The sequence below is a fragment of the Tilletiopsis washingtonensis genome (genome assembly GCF_003144115.1).
Source record: "Tilletiopsis washingtonensis strain MCA 4186 unplaced genomic scaffold FA09scaffold_1, whole genome shotgun sequence".
NCBI lineage: Eukaryota > Fungi > Basidiomycota > Exobasidiomycetes > Entylomatales > Tilletiopsis > Tilletiopsis washingtonensis.
This window is the reverse complement of record NW_020311998.1, coordinates 340,619-366,658: the sequence shown is the minus strand read 5'-3', so window position 1 is coordinate 366,658 and position 26,040 is coordinate 340,619. Positions and strand designations below refer to the sequence as shown.

Sequence of the window (26,040 nt, the reverse complement as noted above, 5' to 3'; positions counted from 1 at the left end):
CCGAGCAGCCCCCAGGCCCAGCTCGCCGACATCGTCAGCCGACCCTCGCATGCATGCGGCGAGAGCGAGTCGCTGTCTGTCACTCGTTGCATGGGCGCAGCGATCGGCTCGCGATGCACGTGCAGCGCCCAACACTCGCCCGGCGGCCGGTGCGGCTTTGCGGCAGGTCAGCCTTAAGCCCTCCGTCGGCCTCGCCTGTCGTCTCCCCTCCACCACCTCAAGCACGCTCCGGCCGCGATGCGCTATGATACAGCAATCACATGTGGTGCAGGCCGGCTGCAGGGTATATGACAGAAGCACGACACAGGGTCGGGCTCTAGCCCGCTCATTCGGTCCTCAAGTGCACCATGCGTGTCCGCACACCCTTGCCGCGGCTCTGCGCCTTGCGGTTCGCCACGTCCTGCTTGCGAGTCGTGAAGCTCGGCGGCGTTGTGCACTGCGCACTCGGCTGGCCCTTGCCCGTGTGCACGCCGTTCTTGATCACGTTGCAGCCGGGCAGCGCCTTGAGGTTGAAGCCGACGGCCCGCTCGTGGACGAGGTTGGGCGCCGTGCAGCGCGACGCTGCCTCGCGATCGAGGCCCGACTCAACGAACGGTGGACACTTCTCGAGTGCTCCGAACAGGTTACCCGTGCACTGATCGATGGCCGCCTGCAGCACACGCGTGTCCCATGCCTCGAGGAAGTCGCCGTGGCTGCGGAACGGCGGTCAGCGAGGGGCCATGGCTTGCCAGCTGCGGTGCTGCCTCACAAGGAGTAGCCGACCGAGTCTCCGTTCGACAGCACCCAGCGGCCATTGCCGGCGCCAGAGCCGACAGCGAAGACCCATTCGTAAAACAGCACGGGCACCTTGACCGGGTGCGTCGCCGGGCAGTCGCCGCCGTCGGGCCTGCCGATCGGGTACGACATGTGGCTGGTGTGGTCGGGCGAGTCGAGGTTCTTGCCGTCCCAGCACGACGGGAAGATGATCTGTGCGCGCAGACCCGCCGGACAAGGGCCGTGCGGAATCTCGTCGGTCTGCGGCGAGGGGCCGGAGGTCTGCAGGCAGACCCAAGAGTAAGGGTGTGCACCCGCCGGGAACTGCGTCTCGTGCGCCGTAGCCATGGCGTTGCCGCCAATCATGCGCAGACCAGGCGGAAAGGCAACGATCTTCTTCTGCGTCGGCCCATCGCGGGGGAGATAGTATGTGTTGCTGAGGGATGGGTGTCAGTGCCGGTCCCAGCACTCGATGCGTCACTGCTCACGCGAATGCGAGTGGCACCGAAGCAAAGGTGCCATTTCTGTAGTAGCGATACAGCTGGCAAGAAGCAGGATGAGTCTGTGTCCACAGCACGGCACGCGACCGCCTCACCTGTGGCGCCCAGTATGAGCTCGAGTCAGCCCGCAGGCCCGTCGTGGTGCATGCGCCCTTGGCGTGCGCCCCACGCAGACTCTTGCGCGTGGAGCTGCCGTCGATGGCGCCCGAGCCGACGAAGGCATGCGCATGCCCCGAGATGCCGCCCGGCGACACGATGGCGTCGAAGCGCTGCGTCACCAGCGGCTGGTGGCCGATGATCCAGAACGCGCGTGCGGCGGGCACGAGGAGGAGCGCCAAGGCGCACAGGAGAGCGCTACGCATCGTGACTGAGCTTGCGGGGAAGAGCGCCGGTTGCTTGAAGCGAGAGGTCGAAGATAGGTTGTGGAGCGAAAGGAAGCATGGGCTGCTCATCCTGGCAGAGAACAGCGACCAAGCTGGCTTCGCCCCCGCACCTGCTGCCAGGAGCACAAAGCAACGCTGCGGAAGCGCATCGCAGGCGGCAGCATCGGGCGCAGGCCAGACGCGGCCGCGCGGTGGAGAAGGAGCGGCGCGCGCAGCATGCCGTGGCGCACGCGTGTTTCGCCGCCCGACGCGCCCCTTGCGCATCTCGGGCGAGCGTCATGCTCCTGCTCGGCGCCTGCGCGCCAGGCGCTGCGCTTCGCCTCATCACCCCTCCGGCACTGAACCCGCTTGGTTGCCCCACGGAGAAGCAGCGACTGTCTCTCGGATGCGCATGCGTGCAGGCCCGGCAGATGTGACATTATGCGTGACCACAGTGACAGGGCGAAGGCAGTGGAGGACCCGCCGTCACGGCGAGCTGGCAGCCGCCGGTGATGCAGCGCTCGCAGCCTTCTTCTTCATGGCCTTCTCCATCTTGAGGAAGGCGGCCATCGTCGGATCGAGGCCGCCGATGACTGCGTCGACCTCGGACTCGGCGGTGGCGCGCGCCTGCTCCGAGGGCATGCCTGCCGCGCCCTTGCCGGCGCTTTGCGTCGGCCTCGCGCCCAGGTGCTCGGCTGGCCACTCGTCCGGCGCAAGCGGCGGATCCAGCGCGAGCAACGAAGCACGGGCCGCTGACGCCTCGGCGTGGAAGTCCTGCAGGTCGTCGGCATAGATGTCGTACGCGCAGTGGGCACAGCCCGACATGCAGCAGTCCTCGGGGCCCGGCGGCGGCGGCCGCTGCGGGATGCGCACGCCACGGATGGCGAGCGATGCTGCCTTTGGCGCCTCAACGGTCCGCGGATCCTCCGCTTTGCTGGGCTGTTGGGCTGGCAGCGGCGTAGTCTGCAGCTTCTGCTGTGAGTCGGACGCAGCCAGCGTGTCGCCCACGGAGGGCGCAGCGGGGTTGCTGTTCGGCGCGAGCGTCGTGTAGGCCTCCTCCGTCTCGGCGGGACTGCTCATCTCCACAGCCTTGACAATGTGGCGCGGCCAGCGATCAGCCAGGTTCACGCTTGCGCCTGGAAGTGCGGTACATGCTTCTATTCAGCGCTTGCTCAGCCCGCCCGGCACATCAGATCTCACGTGTCCGCTGGCGCCGCCGCTCGGCCTGCTCGACCTCGCGCAGGATCCTGGAGGTGTGCAGCCCACGTCGATCGCTGCCGATGGACGTTCCGCTCGTGCGCTGGGGCACGCCGGCGGGCGGCGTGTTCTCCAGCACATAGTCGCGCGTCACGTCGCTCAGCATCGTGTTGCAGCTGACGCGCGCCCCGAGCCTTGCGCAGAGGAGGAAGGCACCGCTCAGCTTGCGGTTGAGCGAATACGTCTGCTCTGGCGGCGGTGTGAGACGCTCGCGGAGCATGAGCGGGATCTGCGCCCGCACGCGAGCCGTGATGGTCTGCTCGGCGAATGGGTATGGGTTGGGAGCGTCGGCTCGGAAGGGCTCGCCTAGGGCGATCATCGAGTCGACGTGTGCGTCGCGCATGGCCTGGCAACAGAGTCAGCAGAACATCGCAATAGCAGTGAGACGGGTGCTCACCTCAGACTCCTGGCCCGTCAAGTAGCCAACCTTCTCGCTCCACGCCACGCACTCGTCGCGACGACCGCCGATTGCCGCACGAAGCATGCAGAGCCAGTCGTCGATGAACGGCTTGTCGTACGCGCGTGCCGCGCCAAAGTCGATGAGCTCGATCTTGCCTGTGCGCTCGTTGTACAAGAAGTTCGTCCAGTTCGGGTCCGTCTGCATGAGGCGGTATTCGAACAGCTCGCGCAGCGAGAGCTCCAGAATCGACTTGGCGATCTGCAGCGTAGGAGCGTCAGTACTCCGCTTGCAGGCTGAGATGCAGAGCTGCTCACCTGGTCGCGCTTGTCCTGCGTGTACCTCGCAGCCTGCGTCAGAGGACGCCCGCGCATCATCTCCGTCGTCAGCACCTGCGCGGTGCTGAGCTCGTCGACGACGCGCGGCACGGCAAAGACTTGCGAGTCCTTCGTGAGCTCGCCGAAGCGGCGGATCATGTCGGCCTCGCGCACGTAGTCGCACTCGTCGTCGAGCTCGCGCTGCATGACGCGAATCGTGTTGTCGAGGAAGAGGCCCTTGGGAAGCAGCGCCGAGGCCGCCAGCAGCCAGCGCAGGTTGCCCAGGTCAGACGCAATGCTCGACCGCACGCCGGGGAACTGGATCTTGATGGCGACGCGCTGGCCTGCCAGAGGCGACGGGTGGTCCTCTGCAAGCACTGCCGCGTGGACCTGCCCGATCGAGGCCGAGGCGAAGGGCACGTCCGAGAAAGAGGAGAACTGCTTGCGCCACTCCGGCCCGAGCTCGGCCTGCATGACTCTCTCCATCTGCCACGCCGGCATGTAGTGCGCGCTATTCTGGACACGCAGAAGGACCTCCTCGAGCTGAGGAGGCAGCATGTTGCTGTCTGAGAAACGCGGACAGCATCAGCTGCGCAGCCCTAGTCAACACGCCGCAATGCGCTCACCCTGGATGCTCAGAAACTGGCCGAGCTTGAGCGCAGCGCCCCGCATCGTGCTCAGCTTGTCGACGAGCCGCCGGACGTTACTGTCGCCCAGGATTGGGTTTGCGGACCCTTCCTTGCCCGACTCGCCCCGGCCCGAGCCAGAGAAGAAGGAGCCAGCTGCTCCCCAGGCAAGGCCAGCGCCGAGACCTCCGTAGTGCAGCGCCCGGGCGATGCGTGATGACGGCACCTTGGCAGCGCGTAGGGGCGTAGCTCGCGGTGCTGTTGTCGCGTCGTACTCCTCCACTTCTGCCTGCGCCTCCAGTGCTTGCGCCTCCGGTGCTTGCGTCTCCGGTGCGGCTGCGACTGGCTGCTGAGGGTCGGGTGCGACATGTGCCGTCTCTGCTGGGGCGGCGGCAGGTGTACTCGCTTGCGTGGGTGAGGGCACTGCCTGAGAGATCGGCGGCGGCGGCGATGGCTCATCTGCGGCAACATCCTCGGAGCCCGTCGGCAGTGGTGCAGCCGCATCAGCTTGAGACGATGTAGCCTCGCGCTCAGCTTGGTCCACAGCCTCTGCCACGTGAGAGTCGCTCGACGGCGCTTCGCTGAGCTTGCTCTGTGGCTCGACGGGCAATTCAGCCTCGCTCGTCTTCGCCTCGCTCTGCGGAGCGTCACCAAAGTACGCCTCGAAGCTGGCGTCGAGCCGCTTCAGCGCGTCTGCGCTGTCTGGCCGATCCGCAGTGGCGGCTTTGCCATCGTGCAGTACGCGCATTTCGATGGGCGTGCCGTCCGGAGCCAAGGGCACCTCATCAGGGTCGAACTTTGGCGGCGCGTTGGAGGGAGATGGCTCGCGCGGCTGGTCCTCGGCCTGCTCCGCCAGGGTGGGAGCGCTGTTCACCTCCGGCTGGCCAGCACGCTCGCGGCTGGAAGCAGCATACTGCTGCGTGGACCAGGCCCCGGACTCGGCCTGCGGCTCTGCAGAGGGCTGCTGGGCCTGCGCCGGAGGCGACTGAGGCGCAGCGCTTGTCTCGCGCTGGTACGTCGGCACGGACTGAGGCGTGGCGCTTGGGCGAGGCTGCTGCGTCGGCCACGGCGCTGCGCTGCGCTGCAGCGAGCCTGTGCGAGGTGGCGTGGCGAGGACAGCATCTGTCTGCGCCGCCACAGTGCGCTTGGCCAGCTCGCGTGCTGCGCCGAGCAGCGCGAAGATGGTACGTGCCGACGGCATGCTGCCGCTGCCGTGAGCGAGCGCCCCGACCGGCCAGCCGTGTCGGGCGAACGCGCGGCGACGACTCGCGCTGCTAAACAGGCGCCGGCAAGCGGAACAGTGCGAGGTCGCGAAGCTGGCTTGTACGAGAGGTCACAAGAGAGAGCGCAGCGCAGGGGCGTCTAGACGGCGGAAGATGGGGGAGGGAGGTGGGAGGGAAGAAGCGAGCCCTGCTCAAGTCAGCGCAGACATCGGCTGCTGTGGAGGCGGCACGGCGCGGAACTCGGGACTGCCCGGCTGCGCGGCACTCGACGGCGCTGCCTTACCTCACACCCGCCTTGGCCCACCGGCTTGCCGATCTACCGCCACACCTCGCACCCACGCAGCATGCTCGCCTCGTCGTCACGCCTCATTGCCGCCTCAGCACGCAGCCTCGCCGCGCCCGTCGCGCCGGGCAACCACAACCTCGGCCTCGTCGCCGCCGCGCTCATCCCGCCGCTGCCGCTGTACCGCCGCCTGCTGCGCGGCCACCGCAAGTTCCTGCCCGCCGACATGCGCTCGCTCGGCGACGCCTACGTCAAGGACGAGTTCCGCCGCCACCAGAAGGTCGACCAGCCGCTGCAGATCGTCGGCTTCATCAGCCAGTGGGTCGCATACCTCAACGAGCTCGAGCAGGGCGCCGGCAAGTTTGAGGGCCGTCGCCTCGAACGCGAGCGCTTCGACAAGGTGCGTGGTAGTGAGCGGGCAGCGGGGGAGCATGTCTTTCGACGCGATGCGGTACTGCCACCGACACGCATGTACATCTCGCTGTCCATTCGACGTCCGCGTGTACCTTGTCGCTAACGCACGTGCGCCCTCAGCTCTCGGACGAGCAGCTCTACCAGCTGCACGAGTTCATGACTGCGGCCAAGGAGCTCTACGACCCCAACAAGGCTCAGTCTCAGCCGCCGGGCGGCGCGCGTGCCGTGCAGGAGGCCGTGGATGGTGCACTGCGGCGAGTGCGCGAGGAAGAGGAGGAGGAGGAGGCGGCCCAGAAGAAGAAGCAATAGAGTGGATTAGGGCGCGACGACGGCCGGCTGGTGTGTGTGAGTGCGTGAGAGTGTCTATGTGGTGCGTACAATTACAGGTCCCACTCGTCTTGCTCGAACTCCTCGTCGGTACCGACATCCTCCATCTCGCCGCCGGCGCCTTCCTCCTCGTACGCGCCGAGCAGCTCCTCCAGCCGTTCGCGTGCCTCGCGCAGTCCGTCCATGCCGCCAAGCGGCCCTTGCTCGGCGATGCCCCACGCCGCACTTGGCAAGTGTCCCGCGAGCGCACCCTTGAGCGACGACAGTGCCTCACGCAGTGGGGTAGCTGTCGCGGGCGTCGTGCTGATGGATGCAAGCAGCGAGAGCTGCGCAGGGCTGGCGTCCTGCTCTCCTTGGCTGAAGATGGGCGGAAAAGTCGATGAGAGGTTGTATGGGACCGCAGAGCCGGTGCTGGCAGACCGCAGAGGTGAGCAGCGCATCGACAGACCTCAAAACGATCCACTCACTACTGGCCAAAGGGCGCGTCCACGCCGCTCCACTTGTCCACTGTGTCCTCGAGCTTCTCGCCGAGAGCCGCTGCAGCTGCTCCTCTGGCCAGCGTCGACGCGGCGAACGCCTTCTGCTCGCTGTCTGTGGCCGCCAGATCGCTGAAGTCGATGCAGCGAGCCTTCAAAACGCCGGCGCCCGCGACAGCAGCCTCGTCGCGCGTGAGCGGGCGAGCCTTGTTGCGTGCCGGTCCGTAACCGCGCGAGGCAAGCAGTGCATCGATGGGGTCCATCGGTGCCTGCTGAGGTGCAGCTGAGAGGGACGGCAGCGGCACATGCCCCCTCAGAGCGGCAATCGGGGTGTCGCGTCGCCAGTTCAGCCGGGAAGCGAGGGTGGACGCAGACTCTCCGCCTGTCTTCAACCTGTCGACCGTCATGAGCTTCTGACAGGTGCTGCGCTAAACGAGCCTACTTGCCGAAGTCCGAGCAAGGCGGTGTCAAGTGTTGGCTGCATGATTGAGGCCTGCGTGCGGGAGTCTAGCCACTCCGCTCGGCGTCTAAGAATGTCGTCGTGGAAGGCGTCTTTAGACGGGCAATGCAACGGCAGGTACATGGACGACACCTCGGAGAGCATCGCAAGGGACAGAGCGCCATTGATGACCCGCAGGCGTCTGGCGTGCTGTTGAGGAGATGACGAGTCAGACGCGGCACCCGCCAACGCCGAGTCTTCCAACGCACCTCTTTGCGCTCGTCCTGCAAGCCCACCGCGCCAACGCCGGCTGCGCCCCACGTGAGGACCGTTGTCTTCGGGTACTCGTCGATGATCTGCTCGAGTGCCCAATGCGAGAGGCCCGCAAACGCATCGGTCGTCGTCGTGCCGCAGCTGAAGGCCTGGATCGTGTCGCACGCCTCGGTCCATGGCCGCAGCAGCTCGTCGAGAAAGGGATCTTGCTGTGCAGCGAGTTAGATTCGAGCCTGTGTGACCACCTCGCAGCATCTCACCGAGTCCAGCTCGTGCGCCGCGGCAATGCCAGTCTCCCACGCACCCAGCTCCGTCGCTCCGTCACCCACGGCCGAGGCGCCTCCGTTCAGGTCCTCCAGCGCCCGCAGGTCTCCACCGCCGCCGGGTGCCCGAAGCGCGACCAAGGAGCGCGGGTGAAAGTCGAACGTGGCGTAGTGCGACCACGGCCGCGGGCTTGGCCGTTGTCGAGCCGCCTTCTTGGGAGCGGCCTGGGCGTCCGCCTCGCCGGTCGCTTCATCCGCCTCGGCGTCCATCGCTTCATCCTCCTCGACGTCATCGTCCAGCTCATCCTCATTGTGTATTGCGCTCGCACCAACTCGATGAATCACAGCTTCCTGCCCCCTGTGAATGAGCGCCGTCTCAGTGTGAGGCCCGAATGCGGTAGCAGAGCGCCGGTGGTGCCCGCCATGCTGTTCGTTCCTGGCGCTTTCACGGCGTCCGCACAGACCCCTGGAGACACTCCCGCCAGCTCACCAAGTCGTCTGACCCTCACGCGCCAGGGCCTGCTCCTCGTCTGCGCCCGTCTCGGCGGCCCAGTCGTAGGCGCCGCCGGCGCCGGCGCTGCAGCCGATGCGCGAGTCGAAGCAGAGGGCGCGCGGCACATACGTCTCGTGGCCGCGGGGCGTGGCGCCCGTGGCCCAGTCGACGTCGTGCGCCAGCAGCGGGTCCGGGGCGCGCGGAGCGTAGTCGAAGTGTGTGCTGTGCTGTGCGAACTGCTGCACGGCGAGGTGGTTCGGCAGCCGCCCGAAGAACAGGTGCACGACGGGGTGCCGCTCGGCCATGGCCGTGGTACAATTCGGCACGAAGCAAGCGAATGGACTGGGCGAGCGCGTGCAGGCCAGATTGCGTACGACGACCGAGGGCGGAAGGAAGGGCAAGGCTCAGCTGCGGATCTGGATGTGGAGCAGTCGAGTGGCTCGGAGCGCGGCGAGGCGCCGCTGCGGACGAATTTGTCGGCCGCGCATCGCCGGGCCCCAACAGAAGCGCGCAGCTGGCGGCAGCGCCGCGACCTCGACACCGACCACCACTCCCTCTCCTTCCAATCGCCTCTCTCGTTGCGCTGTCCCGCACACTGCTCGTCTATTCGTACCGCCGCCGCACGCCCCACCACTCCTCTGCAGCCATGTCGTCGGCCTTCTCGGCGTGGATCAAGTCGCCCGCGGCGCGCGACTACTTCCTCAGCACGCACTTCTGGGGGCCCGTCGCCAACTGGGGCCTGCCGCTCGCGGCCATTGCGGACCTGAAGAAGGACGAGGAGGTCATCTCCGGCTCTATGACGACGGCGCTGGCGTGCTACTCGTGAGTTGCAAGGCTATGCCGCTCGAGGCCGTGCTCGAGGGCCTGCGGGGCGACAGGCGGCAAGGCACGCGTTGCGAATTACTGCAGAGTCTGCGGACCGGCGGCTCTGTACCGGGAGACCTCTTCAGCCGGCGGCCAGGTTGTGCTGCGATACTTCATTGGCTGGTCGCGAACGTGTGTTGCAGGCTTGTGCGCCCTCGCCTCTGCTCGAGCCGAGAGCTGCGCCGGCGCTGGCTGCTCTCCGCTATCTGGCAGCCAGATGATCAGGAAGAGGCACGAGAGGAGCTGAATGCAGCAACTCGCACGGTCCTGGTCACTTGTGCGGAGAAGAGAGCGCAACGGAGACGATGGCGCATATGCGTCGGCGCCTGCACCGCATGCTGACGTCTCGCCCCCCTCAGTATGGTGTTCATGCGCTTCGCCTGGCGGGTGCAGCCGCGCAACTACCTGCTGTGAGTCTTTGTGTGACTCGCCGGCGCTGTGCTGTGCCTGACCTCCTACCAACAGCTTCGCGTGCCACGCCACGAATGCCACGGCGCAGAGCTTCCAGCTCTTCCGCTTCGTCAACTACCACCACCTCGGCGGCGGCAGCAAGGCGGCCGCGCTGGAGAAGGGCACGGAGAAGATCGTCTAGGCGGGCGTCGCCGGCTCCTGCGCATCTCGCTGTCCCTGGTCCACTGCTCTTTCTGTCCGGCTCCCTTGTCACGACCACGCCCAACACATACATTCAGCATGCTCACAGCTCGGCGCCAGAGACGCGATCTGCGCCGCTAGATGACCGACGAGCTTCGAGAGGTGCTGTGCCGATGCAGGATGTGTGCGGGCAATCGTCGGAGTTCACCTGGCAGTAGCGCCTAGGAGCATTCTGATCAGGACGCATAGAGGAGCTGAGCGCGGGCAGCGGTAGGCTGGGGTGCAGAGGCTCACGCAGCTCGCACAACACGCACGGCATGGCAGCTCCGTCTGTGCTGCCACTCTCGCCGGCACGCAGGCACTGCATCAGGCCGCGCTCTTGATGTCAAGTTATAAGCATTACCAGTGAGCGGTGCCGCAGGCCCGAGCTCAGCACGCAGCGGCCTGGCACGCTTACTTGGCCTGCTTCAGGCGCTCCTCGGCCGTCTTGAAGTTGATGACCGACCAGATGGCCTTGAAGTAGTCCGCCTTGACGTTCTTGTAGTCAACTGCGGAGGACAGAGCAGCGGGTCAGATGGATGCACCTACACAGCATGGCTTAGCGCAGCTCACGGTAGAAGGCGTGCTCCCTGCGCGTGTGTCAAAGTCAGCAGCGCGCCTCCCTCCCTGACTCGATCCGACTCACCATGCGTCGACGCCGATCAGCGGCACGTGAGCTGCACCAACCAGCCTGTCAGCAAGTGCACAATGCAGCCCTCCTTTCGCCCGACTCACAGAGCAGCGGGTCCTGGTTGGCCGTGGTGATGATGTCCAGCTTGCCCGTGGCCGGGTTCAGGCCGAGCCAGCCCCAGCCGGAGCCCTGGATGCCGGCGAGCTGCGCGTTGAACTTCGACTTGAGCTCGTCGAGGCTGCCAAAGTCGCGCTCAATCGCGTCCTTGAGCGGGCCGGCCGACAGCTCGCCGCCGCCGGACTTGGCGGGCGCGAGGTTCTGCCAGAAGAGCGAGTGGTTGACGTGGCCTGCAGGCGGGCGGGTGAGCGAGCGGCCGCAACGAGGGGACACGCAGCGGCGACGCACCGCCGCCGTTGAAGTTGAGCGCCTTCTGCGTGGCGATGGCCGTCTTGACGTCGTTCTTGGCGATGGCCTGCGAGAGCGTCTCCTCGGCCTGGTTCAGGCCGTTGACGTAGTTCTGGTGGTGCTTCTGGTGGTGCAGCTCCATGATCTGGCCGCTGATGGCCGGCGCCAGCGCCTGGGCAGCGAGGTGTTCAGTGCGCTGCTGACGACCCAGAGAGCTGGCTGCCGCGCTGCGTCTCCATCTCAGCGCTCAGTGTCGCTCCGGTCACTCACGCCGTAGTCGTAGGGCAGGTCAGGCAGCGTGTGCTTGGCACGCGCGGCAAGCAGAGGCGCGGCACGGCGCGGCACAGCGGCCGGCGTGGCGCGGGCAAGGGCAGTGCGGAGCATGGTGAAGTGAGTGGGTGTGAGGAGCGTATTGGGGGGGGGGGGGAGGATGTGTGCGGGAGGGAGGCTTCGAGCCGTCGCACCGCGCCGGCTTGAGTCGGCAGCAGCGCGGCGGCCGGGCGCGGTGACGAAAAGTCGCCGGGCGCGCACGGGCATCGCACACGGAGCGGAGCAGCGCTTCGGCTTGCGGCCGTCGCCAATCTTCTGCCCCGTGGGGAGGCGGGGCAAGGCTCACCGTCTGCCGCTGCCTGCCGACGCGCTGCTGCTGCCGCATATCTGGGCGTCTGTCCACCAGAGTCTAGCTCATGTCTCTTGAGCCGCAATTGAGCGCGAGGCGCAACCGAGAGCATTGTGCGACGCAGGAGCTGCTCCGCCTCAGCGAGCGCGTGTGGAGGTCGATCCGACACGCCGCGCGCCCGCGCTCCGAGGCAACGAGCGGCGTGCGTCTCGTCGAGCTCCTGCGAGCGAGCTTGGCTGCTGATGGGGGGACAGATGCCTTCAGAATTCTGCCAGGACGAATTTGTCCAGCCGTGTAAGCTCTGTCCTCCCGGTTCAGACGAGGCGTGTCGAGGGGTAGGTCGAGAGAGGTCAGCCTGCTGCGGCTCATACCTCGGAGCCACACTGGCAGGGGCGACCGCGCATTCGAAAAGCAGCGCGCTCGTTATATCAACGCGCCGCATTTTGTATTTTTTGCTTTCTATTTGCAGATCGAGGCGGGGCTTGCTTGCTTTGTGTGCTGATCCCGCGCGCTGCTAGGCTGCCGCGGCCGGCGTCGACGCAACGTCACGAGATCATGGTCGCGCGGCGCACAGCCCGGCCTCACCCTCGCTTATGCCTTGCCTCTGACTCCACCACCCGCGCGCACGCGCGGCCCCTCCTCTGCTCCCTTTCATCCTCATCGCGGGTCCGCTCTCGTACGCTCAAGCACGGCGTCTGCGGCTCCTCTCGCCACCCTGCCCGTCTGCTGTGCTCTGCGGCGCCATCGCATCGTATCGCGTGTGGAGCGCAGCCGCCTGCTGTCTTGCATCGCTCCCGCACCTCTTCGCTACAGCCTCGTCGTCTGGATATACGAGGCAGAGAACGACTTCGCGCTTAAGATCTCTACCACTTGGCGCTCGCTCGATCCGCTTCACGCCTGGCGCCGGACGGTCTGACGGGCTGCAGACGAGCGCCGGTACAGCCTCACTGCCGAGAGCGCGCCTATCTCTGGCCGCTCTGAGCAGCGTCAAGGCCGCAGAACAAACGCAGAGTGCGGCAGCCGCTCATCCGCAGCCATGACGACACGTAGTACGCGCAGCGTGGCTAGTGCTCGTGAGCGTATGACAGATGGCGACGTGTACGTGGTGAGTGCGATGCAGGCTCGCAGCCGCGAGCGGCCTACGACCAGGGACGTTGCACGGGCTGACAGACGCGTTCTCCAGTTCCTCCTGCAGCTCTCGGTGCTCTCGTGGGTGCAGCGGCCCAAGGCGCAGGACTTGGCCGTGCCGAAGCCCGAGGCAGGCCCTGCGGCAGCCGCGCCCGTCAAGAAGGCCGAGGCGCCGGCGGCATCCAGCAAGAGCGACTGGATGAGCCTCGGCGGCCTCGCTGACATGGTGCGCGATGTCAGCGGCTCCTCGAAGGCAGCGCGTTTTCCCGAGAAGCTGCTTAAGCGCCTGGGAGAGCGGCTGGAGCGCATCGCCATGGGCCGCGATCCGCACTACAACGACCAAAGTCTGCGGCAGACGATCGGCGTGTTCTATGGCACGTACAAGGAGACGTCATTCCAGAAGCAGATGCGCGAGAACCGCAAGGTCGAGGAGCTCATCCTCATCTTCGTCACGGCCGCGCAGAAGGCGCTGCGCGCCCGCACCGAGGGCGATGCGTGGAAGGAGGAGCTCAACAAGCAGGTGTCGCAGTTCGTCAAGATCATCCGCGAGTGCCTGCGCGCGCTGCACGGCGTGCCCAAGGAGCTCACGGAGCGGCTAGACGGCTACTCCGCCAAGCTCACGCCGGCGCCGATCAGCCTCAGTCAGCAGCAACGCGAGGCGGCGCAGGCCTCCGAGAGCTCCGCCGCCGCCACGGCCTCTGCCAAGGTCGCAAACCGTGCGAGCAACGGCAACCTGATGGATGCGCCGTCGTCAAGCAGCAGCGTGCCCGGCAGCCGGCGCGCCAGCGCTGCCAGCTCTGCGCACACGCTCGCGAGCCCGCTGCTCGAGTCGGAGATGATCAGGACCGTCGGGCAGCTGTTTCAGGTCGATGCGGAGCAGCTGCAGAGGGACGTAGAATTCATGCTGGCGACGGCGACAGAAAAGGTGAGTCATGAGCAGATGCTTCAGCATGCGGAGGGGACAAGGCGGATTGGTGTCCTGCAAGGCCCGTGCGAGCCGCGGCAGCTGCACGAGGCTGAACGTGCTGCTCTCTCGCAGGCCGCCATGATCGACCTGAAGCGATGCGTGCGCAACATCAATCTGCAGGCTGCGTGGCCTGCACGGAGAGACGACTTCGACTCCGAGGAGGCGTACCAGACGTGGCGCGCGCAGGAGCTCCAGAATCTGTCGTCGATCATGGCGCAGATGTGCAAGGCGAAGCCAGAGCTCCTGCGGACGACAAATTCGCGCGACGACGACCTGAGCGTCGCTGCCGCTGCCCAGCCGTCTGCCGGTGAAGGCAGCACGCCCGCGGGCGATGGCGCGGCGGCAGCTGCTGAGAAGGGCGGCGATGCTGCGGACAGCGCGGCTGAGGACGACGAAGCCGCCCTCGCTGGCTTCACGTTCATCCCGCCAGATCCAAAGGCGTACTACCGGCGCGCGCTCGAGCTGTGCATCGACCATGATCTCGAGCAGATCAAATGCCAGCCCGAGGAGGAGGAGGTCTCGCTGAGCATCCTGTCGCGCGCACACGTGGAGCTCCTGAGCGAGTGCGCGCTGCGGTGGCGCCTCATGAGCCCCTTCCGCAGTCTGGCCAACCTCGAGGTCGTGCAGCGCAAGCACGACGCGGGCGAGGTGCCGCTCGACTGCATCACCGAGGCGCTCAACGCCACACAGCTCGTCATCGACGAGAGCGGCATCGAGACGTGGGCAGTCGCAGATCGGGCTCTGCTCGTCCGCATCTACAGCGCCCTCTTCGTCTCGTTCCTGCGCTACATCACCGACGCATTCCAGGACATACAGAACGTCGAGCCGTCGGAGGTCCAGCCCTATCTGGATCTCGTCACTGACCTGCACGGCTCGGGCCTCGTGCGAGAGGGCGGCCGCCTCGAGCTGGAGCCCGTCGAACTGGACCGCTACGTTGAGGACCTCAAGGACCGCATTCGCATCATGGCCATTCACGACTACACCGCCAAGACCACGGACCTCTTCTCGCAGATCGTGGAGAACGAGGTGCAGCCGCTGCTGCAGCTCTTGGACTGGCTCGAGAAGGGCGCCAAGCGCGTCGACAAGCGCTTCCCCGAGCCAGTGCTCGGCAGTGTGGATCCCGTCGCTCTGCTGCTGGAGAAGCAGGTCAGCCTCTATCTCGACGATCTCGACTCGATGCGGCAGCAGATCGTGGCACACGCTGCGCGAGAGCGCGACCCGCTTCCCTTCGAGGACGTGCTGCACCTCTACACCCGCGTCAAGGCGCTTCTGCGCATGCACGGCACCTTTTGCCCGCACGTCGAGCTCGTCTTTGACCTTTGCGCGTGGTTCGAGCCGCACATCCGCCAGTGGCTGGCGCTGACGGAAAAGAAGACGGGCGAGTGGGTGCACAATGCCGTCTCGACGGACCGCTTTGTTCCAATCGAGAGCGAGGGCGCCGTGCACAGCTCGTCGATCGACGATCTCTTCGGCGCGCTGCAGCAGCCGCTGGACTTCATCCAGTCTCTCAACTGGTCCGACCCATACCGGAATGCCCGCTTCCTCACGAGCCTCGCCAAGACGATCAGCCGCTCCATCGAGCAGTACTGCAACCGCGTCGAGGAGCTCTTCATGGAGGAGATGTTCCCGCGCACTGCCGAGGACCAAGACGCCAGCCAGAAGCAGTCTGCGTGGATGATCAAGGCGAAGCAGACGCTGCAGGGCGAGAAGCGCGTCGAGCCCTTCCACTTCCAGACGTCTGTGAGTTCGCGCGCTGCGAGCACCACCGTCACCGTCTGACTCCTCTCCGCCGCAGTCCTGCGTGAAGCTCAACAACATCGAGGCCGCACGCCTGCTGCTCGACAAGCTGTACACGAAGATCGACGCCGACAAACAGGCACACATCATCAAGCACGCGGCGCCCGACGTGCCCGACAAGGCGCTCAACGACCGCTACATCTTCACCGTCAAGGTCGTGCTGGGTGAGAACCTCATGCCCGTCAAGTCCACCTCCGCCAATCCGCGCATCGACTCCTTCGTTACTCTCAGCGACGAGCGTGGCGCCAAGATAGCCAAGACGCGCACAATCTACGAGACACCGGACCCGCGATGGGACGAGTTGTTCGACATTCCCGTCGAGAAGCAAATGTGGCTCGCCGCCACGGTGTGGGACCGCAAGCTCGTCGGCGAGCACAATCTCTGCGGACGCGCCTACCTGCGGCTGGATCCGCGATACTTTGGCGACTTCCTGGCGCACGAGCTCTGGCTTGATTTGGACACGCGCGGCCGTCTCCTGCTGCGTGTCAGCATGGAGGGCGAGAAGGACGACATTCTCTTCTACTTCGGCCGCGCGTTCCGCTCGCTGAAGCGTGCGGAGGGCGACATGGTCCGCATCATCGTCGATAAGGTGAGCGAGCTCGGCAGCGACTGGCCTGACATCCCAAGCCCGAGCTCCTCGTCTGCGCACACTGACCGCGATCTTCTCGCAGATGAGCATCTTCATCCGCCAGTGCCTGTCCCGGACGGTGCTCAAGGCTCTCGTGCGCACGAGCGGCATCAATCTCGACAAGGCATTGGGCAACGTCAAGGCGCTGTACGCGCAGGCGCTTGCCAGCACGAACGTGAACGGCCCGTCGATCCCGCCCGTCGATGCAGAGGCACCGCGGAAGCAGCGGCCCACTCAGCTGACGGACCAGGAGATCGAGGCCGCCATCATGCCGCTGCTCGACTACCTGGACGAGTGCCTGGGCACGCTGAAGGGCAGCCTCAGCGAGACGGGCTCTCTGCTCGTGCTCACGAAGGTGTGGAAGGAGGTGCTGAACACGATTGACGGCATCCTGCTCCCGCCGCTGTCGGACTCGCCGTCGGATCTGCAGCAGCTCTCCGGCAAGGAGGTCGAGGTCGTCTTCAAGTGGCTCTCCATGCTGCGCAACTACTTCAACGCCTACGACGAGGAGACGGGCACTGCGCACGGCGTGCCTCTGGAGGTCCTGCAGGGCCCCAAGTACCGCGAGATCGTCTCGTACACGCTGCACCACGACGCCAACACAGATGCGCTGATGGAGGCGTGCGTGCGCGAGATGCAGCAGCGGCTTCGGCGAGCGCCGACGAAGCGCGCCAAGAACAAGTCGGTCATGCAGCAGCGCTCCCTGGGCACGATCAAGAAGCGCAAGCAGGAGAAGAAGGGCGAGGAGCAGGACGACAATCTGGATGGTGAGTCTGTTGGCTGGCTCGCGCCCTGAAGCTCGTGCTGATGCGCGTCCCTGCAGTCGTCCTGCGTCTCCTGCGCATGCGATCCGGCACGTCGGACTTCCTCCGCCAGCAGTTCGCAACGATCAGCAGTCTGCAGGCCGCCATGGGAGGCTCGCCGCCACGTCAGCGACCGCCGGTCCAGCAGCGCTACTCGCGTGGCCCGGGCAATGCTGCTGCCCCGGCACCACCGCCCATCGCCGCTCAACATCAGCAGCAGATGTACCACCACCCGATGCAGCCTCCACCCCGCCAGCAGCAGCACCAGCAATACCAGCCGCTGCCGCCGCCGCCACACCAGTACCAGCAGCAACCGCCGCCGCCGCCGCAGCAGCAGCAGTACTACCGCTAGCGCATCCCGATCCGTTCACGCTGGGCTCGCTCTCGCTGGCCCGCTGGACGCGCGCGCACGACTCGACTGCCGGCTGGAGGGAAGCATGCGCCGCTGCTCCTCCCGCACGTATCCCTGTCGGCATTCGCCCTCTCTCCTTTGTATCTCTCTGCTCCACGCTCCTCGCGATACCCTGAATTGCGCATGCTCGACGTGCACCTATCATCGCGGGTGCACAGCATCCGCCCCACGCCCGTGTGTGCACGTGCTGCCGAGCCCGAACGACGCCGCCGTATCGAGCGCCCACCTCCTCTCTGGCGCGTGTCTCAAGCGCCAGCGCAGGGCTCATCAGGAGCTGACGTACTTGCGGAAGCGGTGCTCCGCATGCTGGCCCCTCCCTGCACAGGGGTGGCGACCCTGCTCATGTGCCTGGCGCATGGGTCCCCGAGACCCCGTAAACGGCAGGGGTCGCCCCTTTCCACGCGACTCGACTGCTTGCAGCTCGTCAGAGCGACAGAAGAGAGGGCGCGGCATGCCCTTTTGGGCCACACGAGCGGCCTCTCGGACTGAGCATCCCGGGCAGGATGCAGCAGGAGCATGCGGCATGCTTGCTCGCTGCCCGAAGCGCAGCTACACAAGCTGAAGAAGGGCGCGCCTCAGTTTGAGTGAGCTTCGTGCTATGGTGCGCTCTGCTGCGTGCCTGCCGAACAAGCTTCAGCTCGCATGTCGTTCGGGCTGCGCTCTCCGGCACCACCTCGGACGCCGGAGACAGCGTAGCATGCCAGCAGCTCTCCGGTCACCGGCGGCTCGGGCGCAGTGAGAGCCGCCCCTTTGGGCCGCACTCTACTGCGCCCAAGGTACAGTCGTTGGCGGAGGCCGCCCGCCGCGTTCGCTGCCGCGAACGGCGCGCCGCGCGAGGACCTTGGGCTATCTCTGGCTGCAGAGAGGAGGCATTTGAATCAAAGGCACTTGTCGTGCGGGGTCCACGTCGTGCGCGCGTGAGGCTGGAGATCAGCCGATCGACGGCGCACATCTCTGCTGGCTGCGTTGCGGCGCGCTGCTGCGTAGGGCAGTCGAGTCTGAGTCGAGTGTTGTGCGGCGGCGTCGCTGGCCCCTCTGCACGACAGGTCCCACCCTTGCTCTTGTCTCTTCTCCCTCATCGCACTCACCCCGGCAGTCCTCACACTCACAGCACTCCAACGTCGCACTCGTTCTTCTCGCGCCGCGCCGACATGCCTCATCGCCGTGTGCAGTCTTCGTCCAGTGTGGAGCTGGACCCAGTGCCGCTACCGGTCATGCCGCCAAGCCGCCGTCCCAGCGTGCGGGCCATCCGGCTCTCGCCTCAGCATGCCATTCTCGAGCTGCCCTTCGACCCAGCAGAAGCCTCACCTCTCGCCATGTCACCATCGACGGAGCGCCCCGCGCGCCAGCTGTCGACGAAGCGAAAAGGCCTCGGCGCGCGCTTTGCTGCGACGCTCCGGCAGTCGATGACGGCAAGCGACATGCACATGGCGGGCTACTCCACAGCTGTCGCGATCGAAGCTCCCGTGCCTTTGCCGTCGGACACGCTCTGGTCATCGCAGGCACCTCAGTGGCCAGACGGCGGGAACAAGGCGCGCCTGTACACCGCCACGAGCACTCGCTCGACGCCGCAGAGGCGGCATGCCGGGACGCCAGCTCCGCCGCTACTGCGCCGCAGCAGCCTGGGAGTCACCAACGAGACCCTCGGGAAGCTCAGCAGTCCAGTTCCGGCGCGAGTTGCAAGTGTGGCGCCGCTGTTAGTGCCCAGAGACGGCGGCAACGCCCTGCCACGCTCCTGCTCCTCAAGCTCTCTGGCGTCGGACGGCAGTCTCCTGCGGCGCCCGTCGTGGTACTCGCAGCAGTGTACGACGGCTTCTCACACGCCGCCGTCCAGTCCGGGCGAACGCAAGGTGTCCCTCCCGAAGTCGGGCTCACCGCACGAGGTCGTTCGCCCGTCCAGCCAAACGATAGGTCGCGCGCTGGCATCGGCGCCCGTGGCGAAAGCCCATCCGCTGCGCAGCTCGACGGCGCCGACCGACTCGATCGAGTACCGCTCAGCAAGACCAAGGTCGCGCAGCAGCATCGAGTGGCGCGAGATTGCCTGGTTGGAGACACCAGTGCCGCGAGTCTCCGCGTCGCCGCTGCTCAGCAGGTCGCCATCACAGCTCTTCGACTCCGAGGCGACGCTGCAGCCGTCTCCGCTCGAGAAGGGCGCCGAGATGGAGATGCTGTGCGAGCAATCGCTTGCAGACCGAGGCATCTTCGCACAGCCCGCAGCCCGCACGTGCGAGCTGCAGGGCCGCGCCCTGTCCTCGGACTCTTTACGATGGACTCAGCACGAGTCTGTCAGACAGCGGCGAACACTCTCTCTCGAACAGCTCAACTTGACGATTGACACCGGACGCAAGCGCAGCGAGCCATCTAGCGATCCTGGCCACGGCATGCATGGCTCATCGCTCTCGCGCTCCACGTCCAGGTCACAGTCGTCTTCAGGGAAGCATCGGGGTACCAGCGAGCCAGTTACACCTGTCCTGAGCGAGACCACGGCAACGCTTCGCTTCGTCATCACTTCCACGGCGGAGCTCGCCGCTCGAGCTGCACTCGCACCCTTGGCCTCTGCGCGCCCGGGCGTGTCGGCAAGCTCCGAGCCTTCTCACCAGAAGCAGCGGAGACGCAGCGCCTCAGTGTCGCGCAGCAAAAGGGGCAAGGACGACTTCGTCGTTCGGTCGCTCGACGATAGCAGGACGTGGACCGTGCGTCTGGGACACGCAGTGAGCCGTGGCCTGCTGATCGGTCTGGGCCTCGGCTGGCTGCCGCTTGCCGCCGCCACCAAGATGACGTTGCTGAGAGGCGCTCAAGATGGCGTGAGTCTCCCATCAGCAAGGGACACGCCGCCTCGCTGACACTCCTTCTCGCAGGAGCCCGCACTGCGTTCGACGCCTTCGCGGCGAGCCAGGCATACGTGGGAGATCTCGACGGCCAAGACGTCTGCGGCCGCAACGGTCTCCGTGACGACGCTTGCTCGGAGCGATGCGTGGGGCCAGCGCTTCGCCTTCACTGCAGGCGCACGCGACGGCAAGGGCGGGCCGGACAGCGCAAGGCGGTACGAGTGGGTCGGGGCGCACACGATGAAGCTGCTCGACAAGGGCGCCGCGGCCGGCGGACGGGCGCCGCGAGAGCGCGTCGTGGCGGTGTTCCGGCGAGATGTCAAGCAGGCGCAGGGCGGCGGCGAGCTTGAAGTGGAGAGCAGGGTGAGCACAGCCGGCATCCGGCGCACTGCGCAGTCTCGTGCTCATGCCGCCTGCCCGCAGTTCCCGGACATCGAGATGCTGCTCCACACCCTTGTCTGCGTGATGCAGTGGCACGTGCACCACGTCGCGAGCATGAGCGGCTGAGGCAGCGCGCCGAGCGCAGGAGCCAGGCCAGCGTGCGCTGTGCAATGAATCTCTTGCGTGTAGCTGCGCCCGTCTGAGCGAAGGGGAAGCAGCGCGGCGAGGTGGTCTGGGCTGTGCGGTGTGGTGGTCAGGGGGCGGGCGCCTGCCCCTCTCGCTCCCCCTGACGCTGCCTTGGACGCTGCGCTGATCGACGTGCGCCCGCTGATCTATTTCGGCGCAGCATGCAGCCCAGCGGCGTCAGCCCGCAGATGGCCTCTCGTGCACGGCAACGGCGCCGCCGCCGCATTCCGCGAGGCGCCAAGCCCGCGCTAGATCCTGGGGGCGGGTGCGCTGCGCCGCCGCGTCACAGCCGCCGCCGTCGCTTCGGGGTGCGGCCGCGCTCTCACGTCCGTATGGCACAGCATGCTCACGGTGCAGGCTTTCTTCGACGGGCGCTGGGATGCGCCTTGTGCTTATGCTGTGCGTGCATTAGGAGCCCGATGTGCCCTGTTCTGTCGGCGCTGATGTGGATGCATTGGGAGACGCACGATGCGGTGGGCCCAGGCGCGGAGTTTAGGCGCGTGTGGGCGCGAAATGAGCGTATCGGCGCGGCGGCGGCGGCCGGTGCGCGGTGGTGCGCTGCCCGCTGCCCGCTGCCCGCTGCTTGCTTCCCGTCCTCTCGGTTCCTCAGCACCTCGCCATCCGCCATCCGCAAGCACCTCTCTCGCTCTCTCTCTACACACCACGCAGCTTGCACCTCGCGCAGCTTACTCATCGTGCAGCTTGGCAACACACGCGACCACCATTCACCCTTGCACGTGTCCCCGCCTCGCGCTCCACACCCACACACCTCGCTCCTGCACCGCACGCCGCTTCATCGACGCCCCGCTGCCGTCTCTGAGCTGTCTGCGGCTCTGAGCGTGCCGCACCGCACGACATGCCTACACAGGTGGCCAGTACCGGCGCGGCCTCGGATGCAGCGCCAGGTCAAGCCAATGGCAAGCGTGCTGCCGTGCCTGCCTCGCAGCCGGCCGCCGCAGCCCCTCGCTCGCCATCGAAGGACGTCGCCGCAAGGCTGCCGGCGCACACCGCCGAGGTCTTCACATCGCCGCATTCCGCCGGCTTCTCCGCTCGCGGCGGAGCTGCAGCTCGCCGGCGGCCGCCCGCGGATGCAGTCGTCGAGACGGCGCCGGCATCGCTCAAGCGCTCGCAGAGCTCGCACGTCCTCCTCGAGGCGCAGCGCGAGCAGCTGAGACACCTCCTGCCGGAGGACCGCGACGCGGCGCATTGCGTCGAAGCGCTGCATGCCTCGCAGCCGAAAGTCAAGTCCGCGGCAGAGCAGAGTGAGGCGGCCGGCTCCCAGTCGGCAGACGCAGGACACAGCGCGCCCTTCTCGGCGCGCCATTCCGAACGAGCAGCGGCGCCAGAGACAATTTCTGCCAAGGGCGGCTCCGCTTCCACTGCCACTGAGTACGCTGCTCTGAGCAACGGAAGCGCGCCCACTGCCCTCAAGCAGTCTCCGGCTCGCGAGAGGACGGCTCCTGCGAGTGTAGATGTGAGTCTCGTCAGCCGGCTCCTGCTCCGAAAGGGCAAGTTGCTTACTGGCCCCCGCATTTCAGGTCGCAGCACCCGCCACACCCGCCAAAGCTTCAAGCAGCACGCAACCGCCTTCGCCTTCGCCCAGGCCGAGTGAACGAAGCGGCACCGGCCGCGCGGGCAGCGTCAGGAGTAGCTTCACTGCCAGACGCATCTCATTCTCGCCCTCGGTGCGCATCGCCAATGCCACTGTCCCGTCAGAAGTTCCTGCGAGCTGGAAGGTCCCGCCTGGCCTTGGCGGCCAGATCGCCCTGGGCGGCGGCTGGAACCCAAATCCGACGCCTGCGCCGCGCAATCTCGTGGCCGAGGTCAGGGCCAAGGAGGCGGCGGAACGCGCAGCACGCAAGGAAGCCGAGCAGCGGGAGGCCCTCGCGGCAGGATCGCAGGGCCGAGGCGGCACAGGCAATCGCCGACGCCCGAAGAGTGCGCCAGGAGACGGGAAGCGCACCTCATCGTCCGGCAGCGTCCGCTCACGTCCTTTCGGTCGCTGGGGCAGCGGCGAGAAGGAGGCGCCACCGCCTCTCCCGACATTGGCCTCAGAGTCATTTGCTCTTGACGTGTCCCTTCGCGAGGAGGGAGACGCAATGCTCTCGGCGGGCTTGGGCTACATTCCCGCCGAGAACAAGGAGCTGCTCCTCGTCGATCCTGATGCAGTTCTCGATGTGCACGCTCCCTTGCATCCGAACGGCCCATTCGGCGCGCCGCTCGACGACAACGTAGACGAGCCGCTCGAGGCCACAGACGCCCAGGCACTTCCAGCGCCGCCGCGCTCCTTCTATCCCGGCACGCTGATCCTCGTACGCTCGCGCTCTCCGGACAAAACTTCTCGCAGGATCGGGCAGCTGTCCAATGGCGGCGCGCTGGCAGCCATGCGATCTCGCGTAGAGAGCGGCAATCCGCTGATAGACGAAGGACGAGCCGCCGGAACGTCCGAAAATCTGTCTCAGAGCACCGGCGAGGCGAACGGCGAGCGGCCACAACGCGTCATCGCCGACGAGCTCGATGCTCTGGTCGCGCGCTCAAATGTGACCGGGCCGCCTCTGCCGATCAGCTCACAGACGAGCAGGGACGGTGACTACAACCTCTCCGCGCAGAGCTCGGTCCGCACGGAAGACGGCGTCGTCTTGTGGAGCGGTCCAAGTCACTCGCAACGGCAGGCGAAGGGCGAGGCTAAGCCAAGTGGCTGGGCGCGCGTGCGCCAGCGCATCTCCCGGTTCCTGTCGGGCGGGCGCAGTGGCGCGGCGCCTGCTCCTGAGCCGAGCCAACAAGACGTGCACGATGCGGCGGCCGACGCCACTCCTCAGCCGTGGCGCCCGGCACGGAGCAAGCGTCCGACCAGCGTGCGAGGCCATCGCAGCAACGACGATCTCAACGCAGACCCGGATGCAGTGCGCATCGTGTCGCGCGAGGGCGTGCCGACGCTTGCGCCGCCCATCTTGGTGCGCTCGGGCGTGGGCTCGCGGCCCTCATCGACGAAGGAGGCGTCCACCAGCATCATGCACGGCGACGACGAGCTTCGCGAGGATCTGCACAAGCGCGGCACGCCCTGGGACCTCGACATGAGCGCCTTGGAGGCGCTTCGTGCCAAGGACAAGCTCAGCGCTGCACAGCCAGCCGCCAGCGGTCAAGCATCCTCGACCACCGCGGCGGCAACCCTCTCTCAGGAGCTGCCTGCTTCAGCCACGCCACCCTAGACGGCTCTGGGCCGTTCCTCAGCGATCGCACAGCAGATGTATTGGTGACGAGCAACTCTAGCAAATGATGCGCGTGAATGTGACGGCGTGACGTGCGATGTGTGTGTAAGCGCGCTACAGCTCGGCGAGGAGAGCCTTGCGCAGGCCCTCGGCGGCGGCGTGCACGTCGGCAAAGGTGGAGAACTGCGCGAGGGGCGCCAGACGCATCACGTCGGGGTTGCGGACGTCGGCGATCAGGCCCGCCTCTTGCTGCGCTCGCTTGTGAGCACGCGCCACGAGCGTCGTGGTGGCGATCGGAGGCGGGACCTCGCCCGTCGCCAGGCCAGCGCTGGCCTCTGCCTGCGCCTTAGCCTGGGCTTCGGCTTCGGCCGCGCCGCGGCGGTCGGTGATGCGAATCGAGAGCTGCGAGCCGCGAGCAGACGGCTCGCGCGGCGTCAGGACCTCGATGGCGTCTGCGTTCGATCCGGGAAGGAAGTCCGGGCGCGTGAGGAGATGCTCGAGATAGGCGGTGAGACGCACGCTCTTCGTGCGCAGCGCAGGCATGATGAGGCCCATGCCCACCTGTCCGGTGCGCGCCTCGACGGCTGCTCCGTGCTCCTCCGAGCCAATGTCGAGGTCCGCGAGCTCGCTCTTCAGCATGCCGGGCGCCTGTGCCAGCGTCTCGAGCGAGCCGAGCAGCGAGGCGATGTCCAGCATCGAGGGGTTCGACGTCTGCCAGCCGGCTGCGCCGTCCATCGCGTCGAACGAGTCGGGCATGGTAAAGCGCGTGGACTTCTTGTGGCCCCACCATCCGGCAGGTCTGCAGCGCTGGTGTGAGCATCAAGTTCAATCGGGCAGCGCACGTTTGGCGCACCTGAGCAGTCCCTGCGCGCCCGCTGCGGCCGACTCGCCGGCCTTGCCGATGGAGGTCTTCATGCCCATGCTGCCCCAGCGCTCGTGCACAAAGACGCCGGCGATGCCGCCTGGGCCCGAGGAGCCGTACTTGTACGTGCACCAGACGGCAAAGTCGACGTCCCAGTCGTGCAGCGCCAGCGGGACGTTGGCGAAGGCGTGGGCGAGGTCCCAGCCGACCATGAGACCCTAAGAAGATCACTCGTCAGCGTCCAGTGAGCCCAGCCTCGCGCATCCGGCACATCTCACCAGTTCATGGCCGCGTCTCGTAATCGTGGAGATGTCGAAGAGCTGGCCGGTGAAGTACTGGATGCCGCCCATCATGACGAGCACAGCCTCCTTCTCTGCCTCCATGGCCGCCAGCACGTCCTCGGTGCGCAGTGTCGACTCGCCGGAGCGCGGGTGCAGCGGAACGAGAGCGTCGCGTGGATCGAAGCCTGCCAGCGCTACGGCGCTTGCCAGCGCGTACTGGTCAGACGGGAATGCGCGCGCCTCGTAGATGATCTTGTGGCGCGGCTGGCCGCCTTGCAAGGGCTTGGCGGGGCGGTAGAAGGTGCTCAGCATCGTGTGCAAGTTGCCAGTCAGGGTCGCCATGGCTGTCACTTCGGACGGCTTCGCGCCTGCAGGCCAGAGAGCGTGGTCAGCTGCAGACCTCGACGCCTGTCTGGCTGAGGCGCACTCACCGACCACGTCGCTCATCAGGCGGCCCACACGCTCCTCCTGCTTCGTCCAGGGCCGGCCACGCGGGTGGTCCCAGTGGCCGAGCACTCCCTTCTGACCCCAAGCGCCTAGCTCCTCGGTGACGATCTGCTGGCCGCGCCGGGAGAGCGGGCCCAGAGAGTTGCCACACAGGTACAGTGCGGGCTCCGCTGTTGGGTCGCACGCGATCGTGTCAGCCGCGCTCACGGCCTCATCGGTGCCCGTCTGACTCACATGAGCTGGCCTCTGCGACGCCGGCGTCGGACATCGAGGGCAGGATGTACTGCTGACGCATCGGGCTGAGTGCGTCGCTGCTGTCGAGCGCGGCGGCCAGGCCGGCGTCGAAGGTGGAGGCAAGCTGGTGCTTGGATGCGAGCCCGGCGAGCTCGTCCTGGAACGCGGCGACGTCGAAGGCGAGGGTCGCCTCTGCCGAGGTGGAGGGGGCTGCGGACGGCGACATGGTGCGGACGTCGTGAGGCAGGCTGATGGAGGATGGTGGTGGTAGAGAAGCAAGCTCGTCGTCCCCTCGAGGGCGCCTCACTTTATCCCTTCGTGCCGA

General features: G+C 66.7%; 11 protein-coding genes across 11 annotated transcripts; 5 read left to right on the top strand and 6 right to left on the bottom strand.

Moving 5' to 3' along the window:
• Positions 1-325: 325 nt before the first annotated feature.
• Positions 326-1,615, bottom strand: FA09DRAFT_335815 (hypothetical protein; the record flags this gene model as incomplete). The annotated part of the gene is made up of 4 exons (XM_025743800.1): positions 326-692; positions 749-1,189; positions 1,242-1,294; positions 1,349-1,615. 4 exons carry the CDS (start codon positions 1,613-1,615, stop codon positions 326-328), a joined length of 1,128 nt encoding a protein of 375 aa, XP_025601462.1.
• Positions 1,616-1,964: 349 nt separating this feature from the next.
• FA09DRAFT_327138 (hypothetical protein) lies at positions 1,965-2,932 on the bottom strand. Its single transcript, XM_025741288.1, has one exon. The coding sequence runs from the start codon at positions 2,693-2,695 to the stop codon at positions 2,102-2,104; it is 594 nt and encodes a 197-aa protein (XP_025601461.1). The 5' UTR covers positions 2,696-2,932; the 3' UTR covers positions 1,965-2,101.
• On the bottom strand, positions 2,805-4,960 carry FA09DRAFT_292539 (ABC1-domain-containing protein; the record flags this gene model as incomplete). The annotated part of the gene is made up of 4 exons (XM_025740008.1): positions 2,805-3,218; positions 3,270-3,530; positions 3,587-4,152; positions 4,213-4,960. 4 exons carry the CDS (start codon positions 4,958-4,960, stop codon positions 2,805-2,807), a joined length of 1,989 nt encoding a protein of 662 aa, XP_025601460.1.
• Positions 4,961-5,759: 799 nt separating this feature from the next.
• FA09DRAFT_327136 (ACN9-domain-containing protein) lies at positions 5,760-6,457 on the top strand. The gene is made up of 2 exons (XM_025741287.1): positions 5,760-6,118; positions 6,253-6,457. The coding sequence occupies exons 1-2, from the start codon at positions 5,780-5,782 to the stop codon at positions 6,439-6,441; spliced, it is 528 nt and encodes a 175-aa protein (XP_025601459.1). The 5' UTR covers positions 5,760-5,779; the 3' UTR covers positions 6,442-6,457.
• FA09DRAFT_327134 (hypothetical protein) lies at positions 6,445-8,821 on the bottom strand. The gene is made up of 6 exons (XM_025741286.1): positions 8,401-8,821; positions 7,908-8,268; positions 7,644-7,856; positions 7,382-7,584; positions 6,940-7,328; positions 6,445-6,887 (listed from the first exon to the last, which is right to left on the bottom strand). The coding sequence occupies exons 1-6, from the start codon at positions 8,706-8,708 to the stop codon at positions 6,730-6,732; spliced, it is 1,632 nt and encodes a 543-aa protein (XP_025601458.1). The 5' UTR covers positions 8,709-8,821; the 3' UTR covers positions 6,445-6,729.
• A 228-nt stretch (positions 8,822-9,049) lies between these two features.
• On the top strand, positions 9,050-9,832 carry FA09DRAFT_285534 (UPF0041-domain-containing protein; the record flags this gene model as incomplete). Its single annotated transcript, XM_025739887.1, has 3 exons — positions 9,050-9,225; positions 9,627-9,677; positions 9,733-9,832. Coding segments are annotated over 3 exons (327 nt in total), but the record flags the coding sequence as incomplete, so codon positions are not given.
• Positions 9,833-9,935: 103 nt separating this feature from the next.
• FA09DRAFT_342080 (manganese and iron superoxide dismutase) lies at positions 9,936-11,349 on the bottom strand. The gene is made up of 6 exons (XM_025744525.1): positions 11,204-11,349; positions 10,934-11,105; positions 10,633-10,875; positions 10,544-10,574; positions 10,471-10,487; positions 9,936-10,406 (listed from the first exon to the last, which is right to left on the bottom strand). The coding sequence occupies exons 1-6, from the start codon at positions 11,315-11,317 to the stop codon at positions 10,312-10,314; spliced, it is 672 nt and encodes a 223-aa protein (XP_025601456.1). The 5' UTR covers positions 11,318-11,349; the 3' UTR covers positions 9,936-10,311.
• Positions 11,350-12,588: 1,239 nt separating this feature from the next.
• On the top strand, positions 12,589-17,227 carry FA09DRAFT_324079 (hypothetical protein; the record flags this gene model as incomplete). The annotated part of the gene is made up of 5 exons (XM_025741115.1): positions 12,589-12,657; positions 12,736-15,387; positions 15,443-16,033; positions 16,116-16,839; positions 16,896-17,227. The coding sequence occupies 5 exons, from the start codon at positions 12,589-12,591 to the stop codon at positions 17,225-17,227; spliced, it is 4,368 nt and encodes a 1,455-aa protein (XP_025601455.1).
• Positions 17,228-18,338: 1,111 nt separating this feature from the next.
• Positions 18,339-20,242, top strand: FA09DRAFT_4201 (hypothetical protein). Its single transcript, XM_025745652.1, has one exon. It carries the CDS (start codon positions 18,439-18,441, stop codon positions 20,128-20,130), a length of 1,692 nt encoding a protein of 563 aa, XP_025601454.1. The 5' UTR covers positions 18,339-18,438; the 3' UTR covers positions 20,131-20,242.
• Positions 20,243-21,281: 1,039 nt separating this feature from the next.
• FA09DRAFT_327131 (hypothetical protein) lies at positions 21,282-23,975 on the top strand. Its single transcript, XM_025741285.1, has 2 exons — positions 21,282-22,156; positions 22,221-23,975. The coding sequence occupies exons 1-2, from the start codon at positions 21,539-21,541 to the stop codon at positions 23,889-23,891; spliced, it is 2,289 nt and encodes a 762-aa protein (XP_025601453.1). The 5' UTR covers positions 21,282-21,538; the 3' UTR covers positions 23,892-23,975.
• FA09DRAFT_327129 (PLP-dependent transferase) lies at positions 23,906-25,984 on the bottom strand. The gene is made up of 5 exons (XM_025741284.1): positions 25,716-25,984; positions 25,466-25,651; positions 25,032-25,402; positions 24,745-24,971; positions 23,906-24,690 (listed from the first exon to the last, which is right to left on the bottom strand). Exons 1-5 carry the CDS (start codon positions 25,939-25,941, stop codon positions 24,006-24,008), a joined length of 1,695 nt encoding a protein of 564 aa, XP_025601452.1. The 5' UTR covers positions 25,942-25,984; the 3' UTR covers positions 23,906-24,005.
• Between the last annotated feature and the right edge of the window lie 56 nt (positions 25,985-26,040).

Bases quoted from the DNA above. Each gene is read 5' to 3' on its own strand.
- FA09DRAFT_327138 (XM_025741288.1), bottom strand. From the start codon at position 2,695: ATGAGCAGTCCCGCCGAGACGGAGGAGGCCTACACGACGCTCGCGCCG.
- FA09DRAFT_327136 (XM_025741287.1), top strand. From the start codon at position 5,780: ATGCTCGCCTCGTCGTCACGCCTCATTGCCGCCTCAGCACGCAGCCTC. The intron at 6,119-6,252 runs GTGCGTGGTAGT...GTGCGCCCTCAG, and splicing joins AACGCGAGCGCTTCGACAAG to CTCTCGGACGAGCAGCTCTA.
- FA09DRAFT_327134 (XM_025741286.1), bottom strand. From the start codon at position 8,708: ATGGCCGAGCGGCACCCCGTCGTGCACCTGTTCTTCGGGCGGCTGCCG. The intron at 7,585-7,643 runs GTGCGTTGGAAG...TCTCCTCAACAG, and splicing joins TGCAGGACGAGCGCAAAGAG to CACGCCAGACGCCTGCGGGT. The intron at 6,888-6,939 runs CCTTTGGCCAGT...ATGCGCTGCTCA, and splicing joins GTGGAGCGGCGTGGACGCGC to CCTCTGCGGTCTGCCAGCAC.
- FA09DRAFT_342080 (XM_025744525.1), bottom strand. From the start codon at position 11,317: ATGCTCCGCACTGCCCTTGCCCGCGCCACGCCGGCCGCTGTGCCGCGC. The intron at 11,106-11,203 runs GTGAGTGACCGG...CTCGCTGCCCAG, and splicing joins ACCTGCCCTACGACTACGGC to GCGCTGGCGCCGGCCATCAG. The intron at 10,876-10,933 runs GTGCGTCGCCGC...GCCCGCCTGCAG, and splicing joins GCTCAACTTCAACGGCGGCG to GCCACGTCAACCACTCGCTC.
- FA09DRAFT_4201 (XM_025745652.1), top strand. From the start codon at position 18,439: ATGCCTCATCGCCGTGTGCAGTCTTCGTCCAGTGTGGAGCTGGACCCA.
- FA09DRAFT_327131 (XM_025741285.1), top strand. From the start codon at position 21,539: ATGCCTACACAGGTGGCCAGTACCGGCGCGGCCTCGGATGCAGCGCCA. The intron at 22,157-22,220 runs GTGAGTCTCGTC...CCCGCATTTCAG, and splicing joins CGGCTCCTGCGAGTGTAGAT to GTCGCAGCACCCGCCACACC.
- FA09DRAFT_327129 (XM_025741284.1), bottom strand. From the start codon at position 25,941: ATGTCGCCGTCCGCAGCCCCCTCCACCTCGGCAGAGGCGACCCTCGCC. The intron at 25,403-25,465 runs GTGAGTGCGCCT...TCTGGCCTGCAG, and splicing joins CCTGATGAGCGACGTGGTCG to GCGCGAAGCCGTCCGAAGTG. The intron at 24,691-24,744 runs GTGCGCCAAACG...CCAGCGCTGCAG, and splicing joins GGCGCGCAGGGACTGCTCAG to ACCTGCCGGATGGTGGGGCC.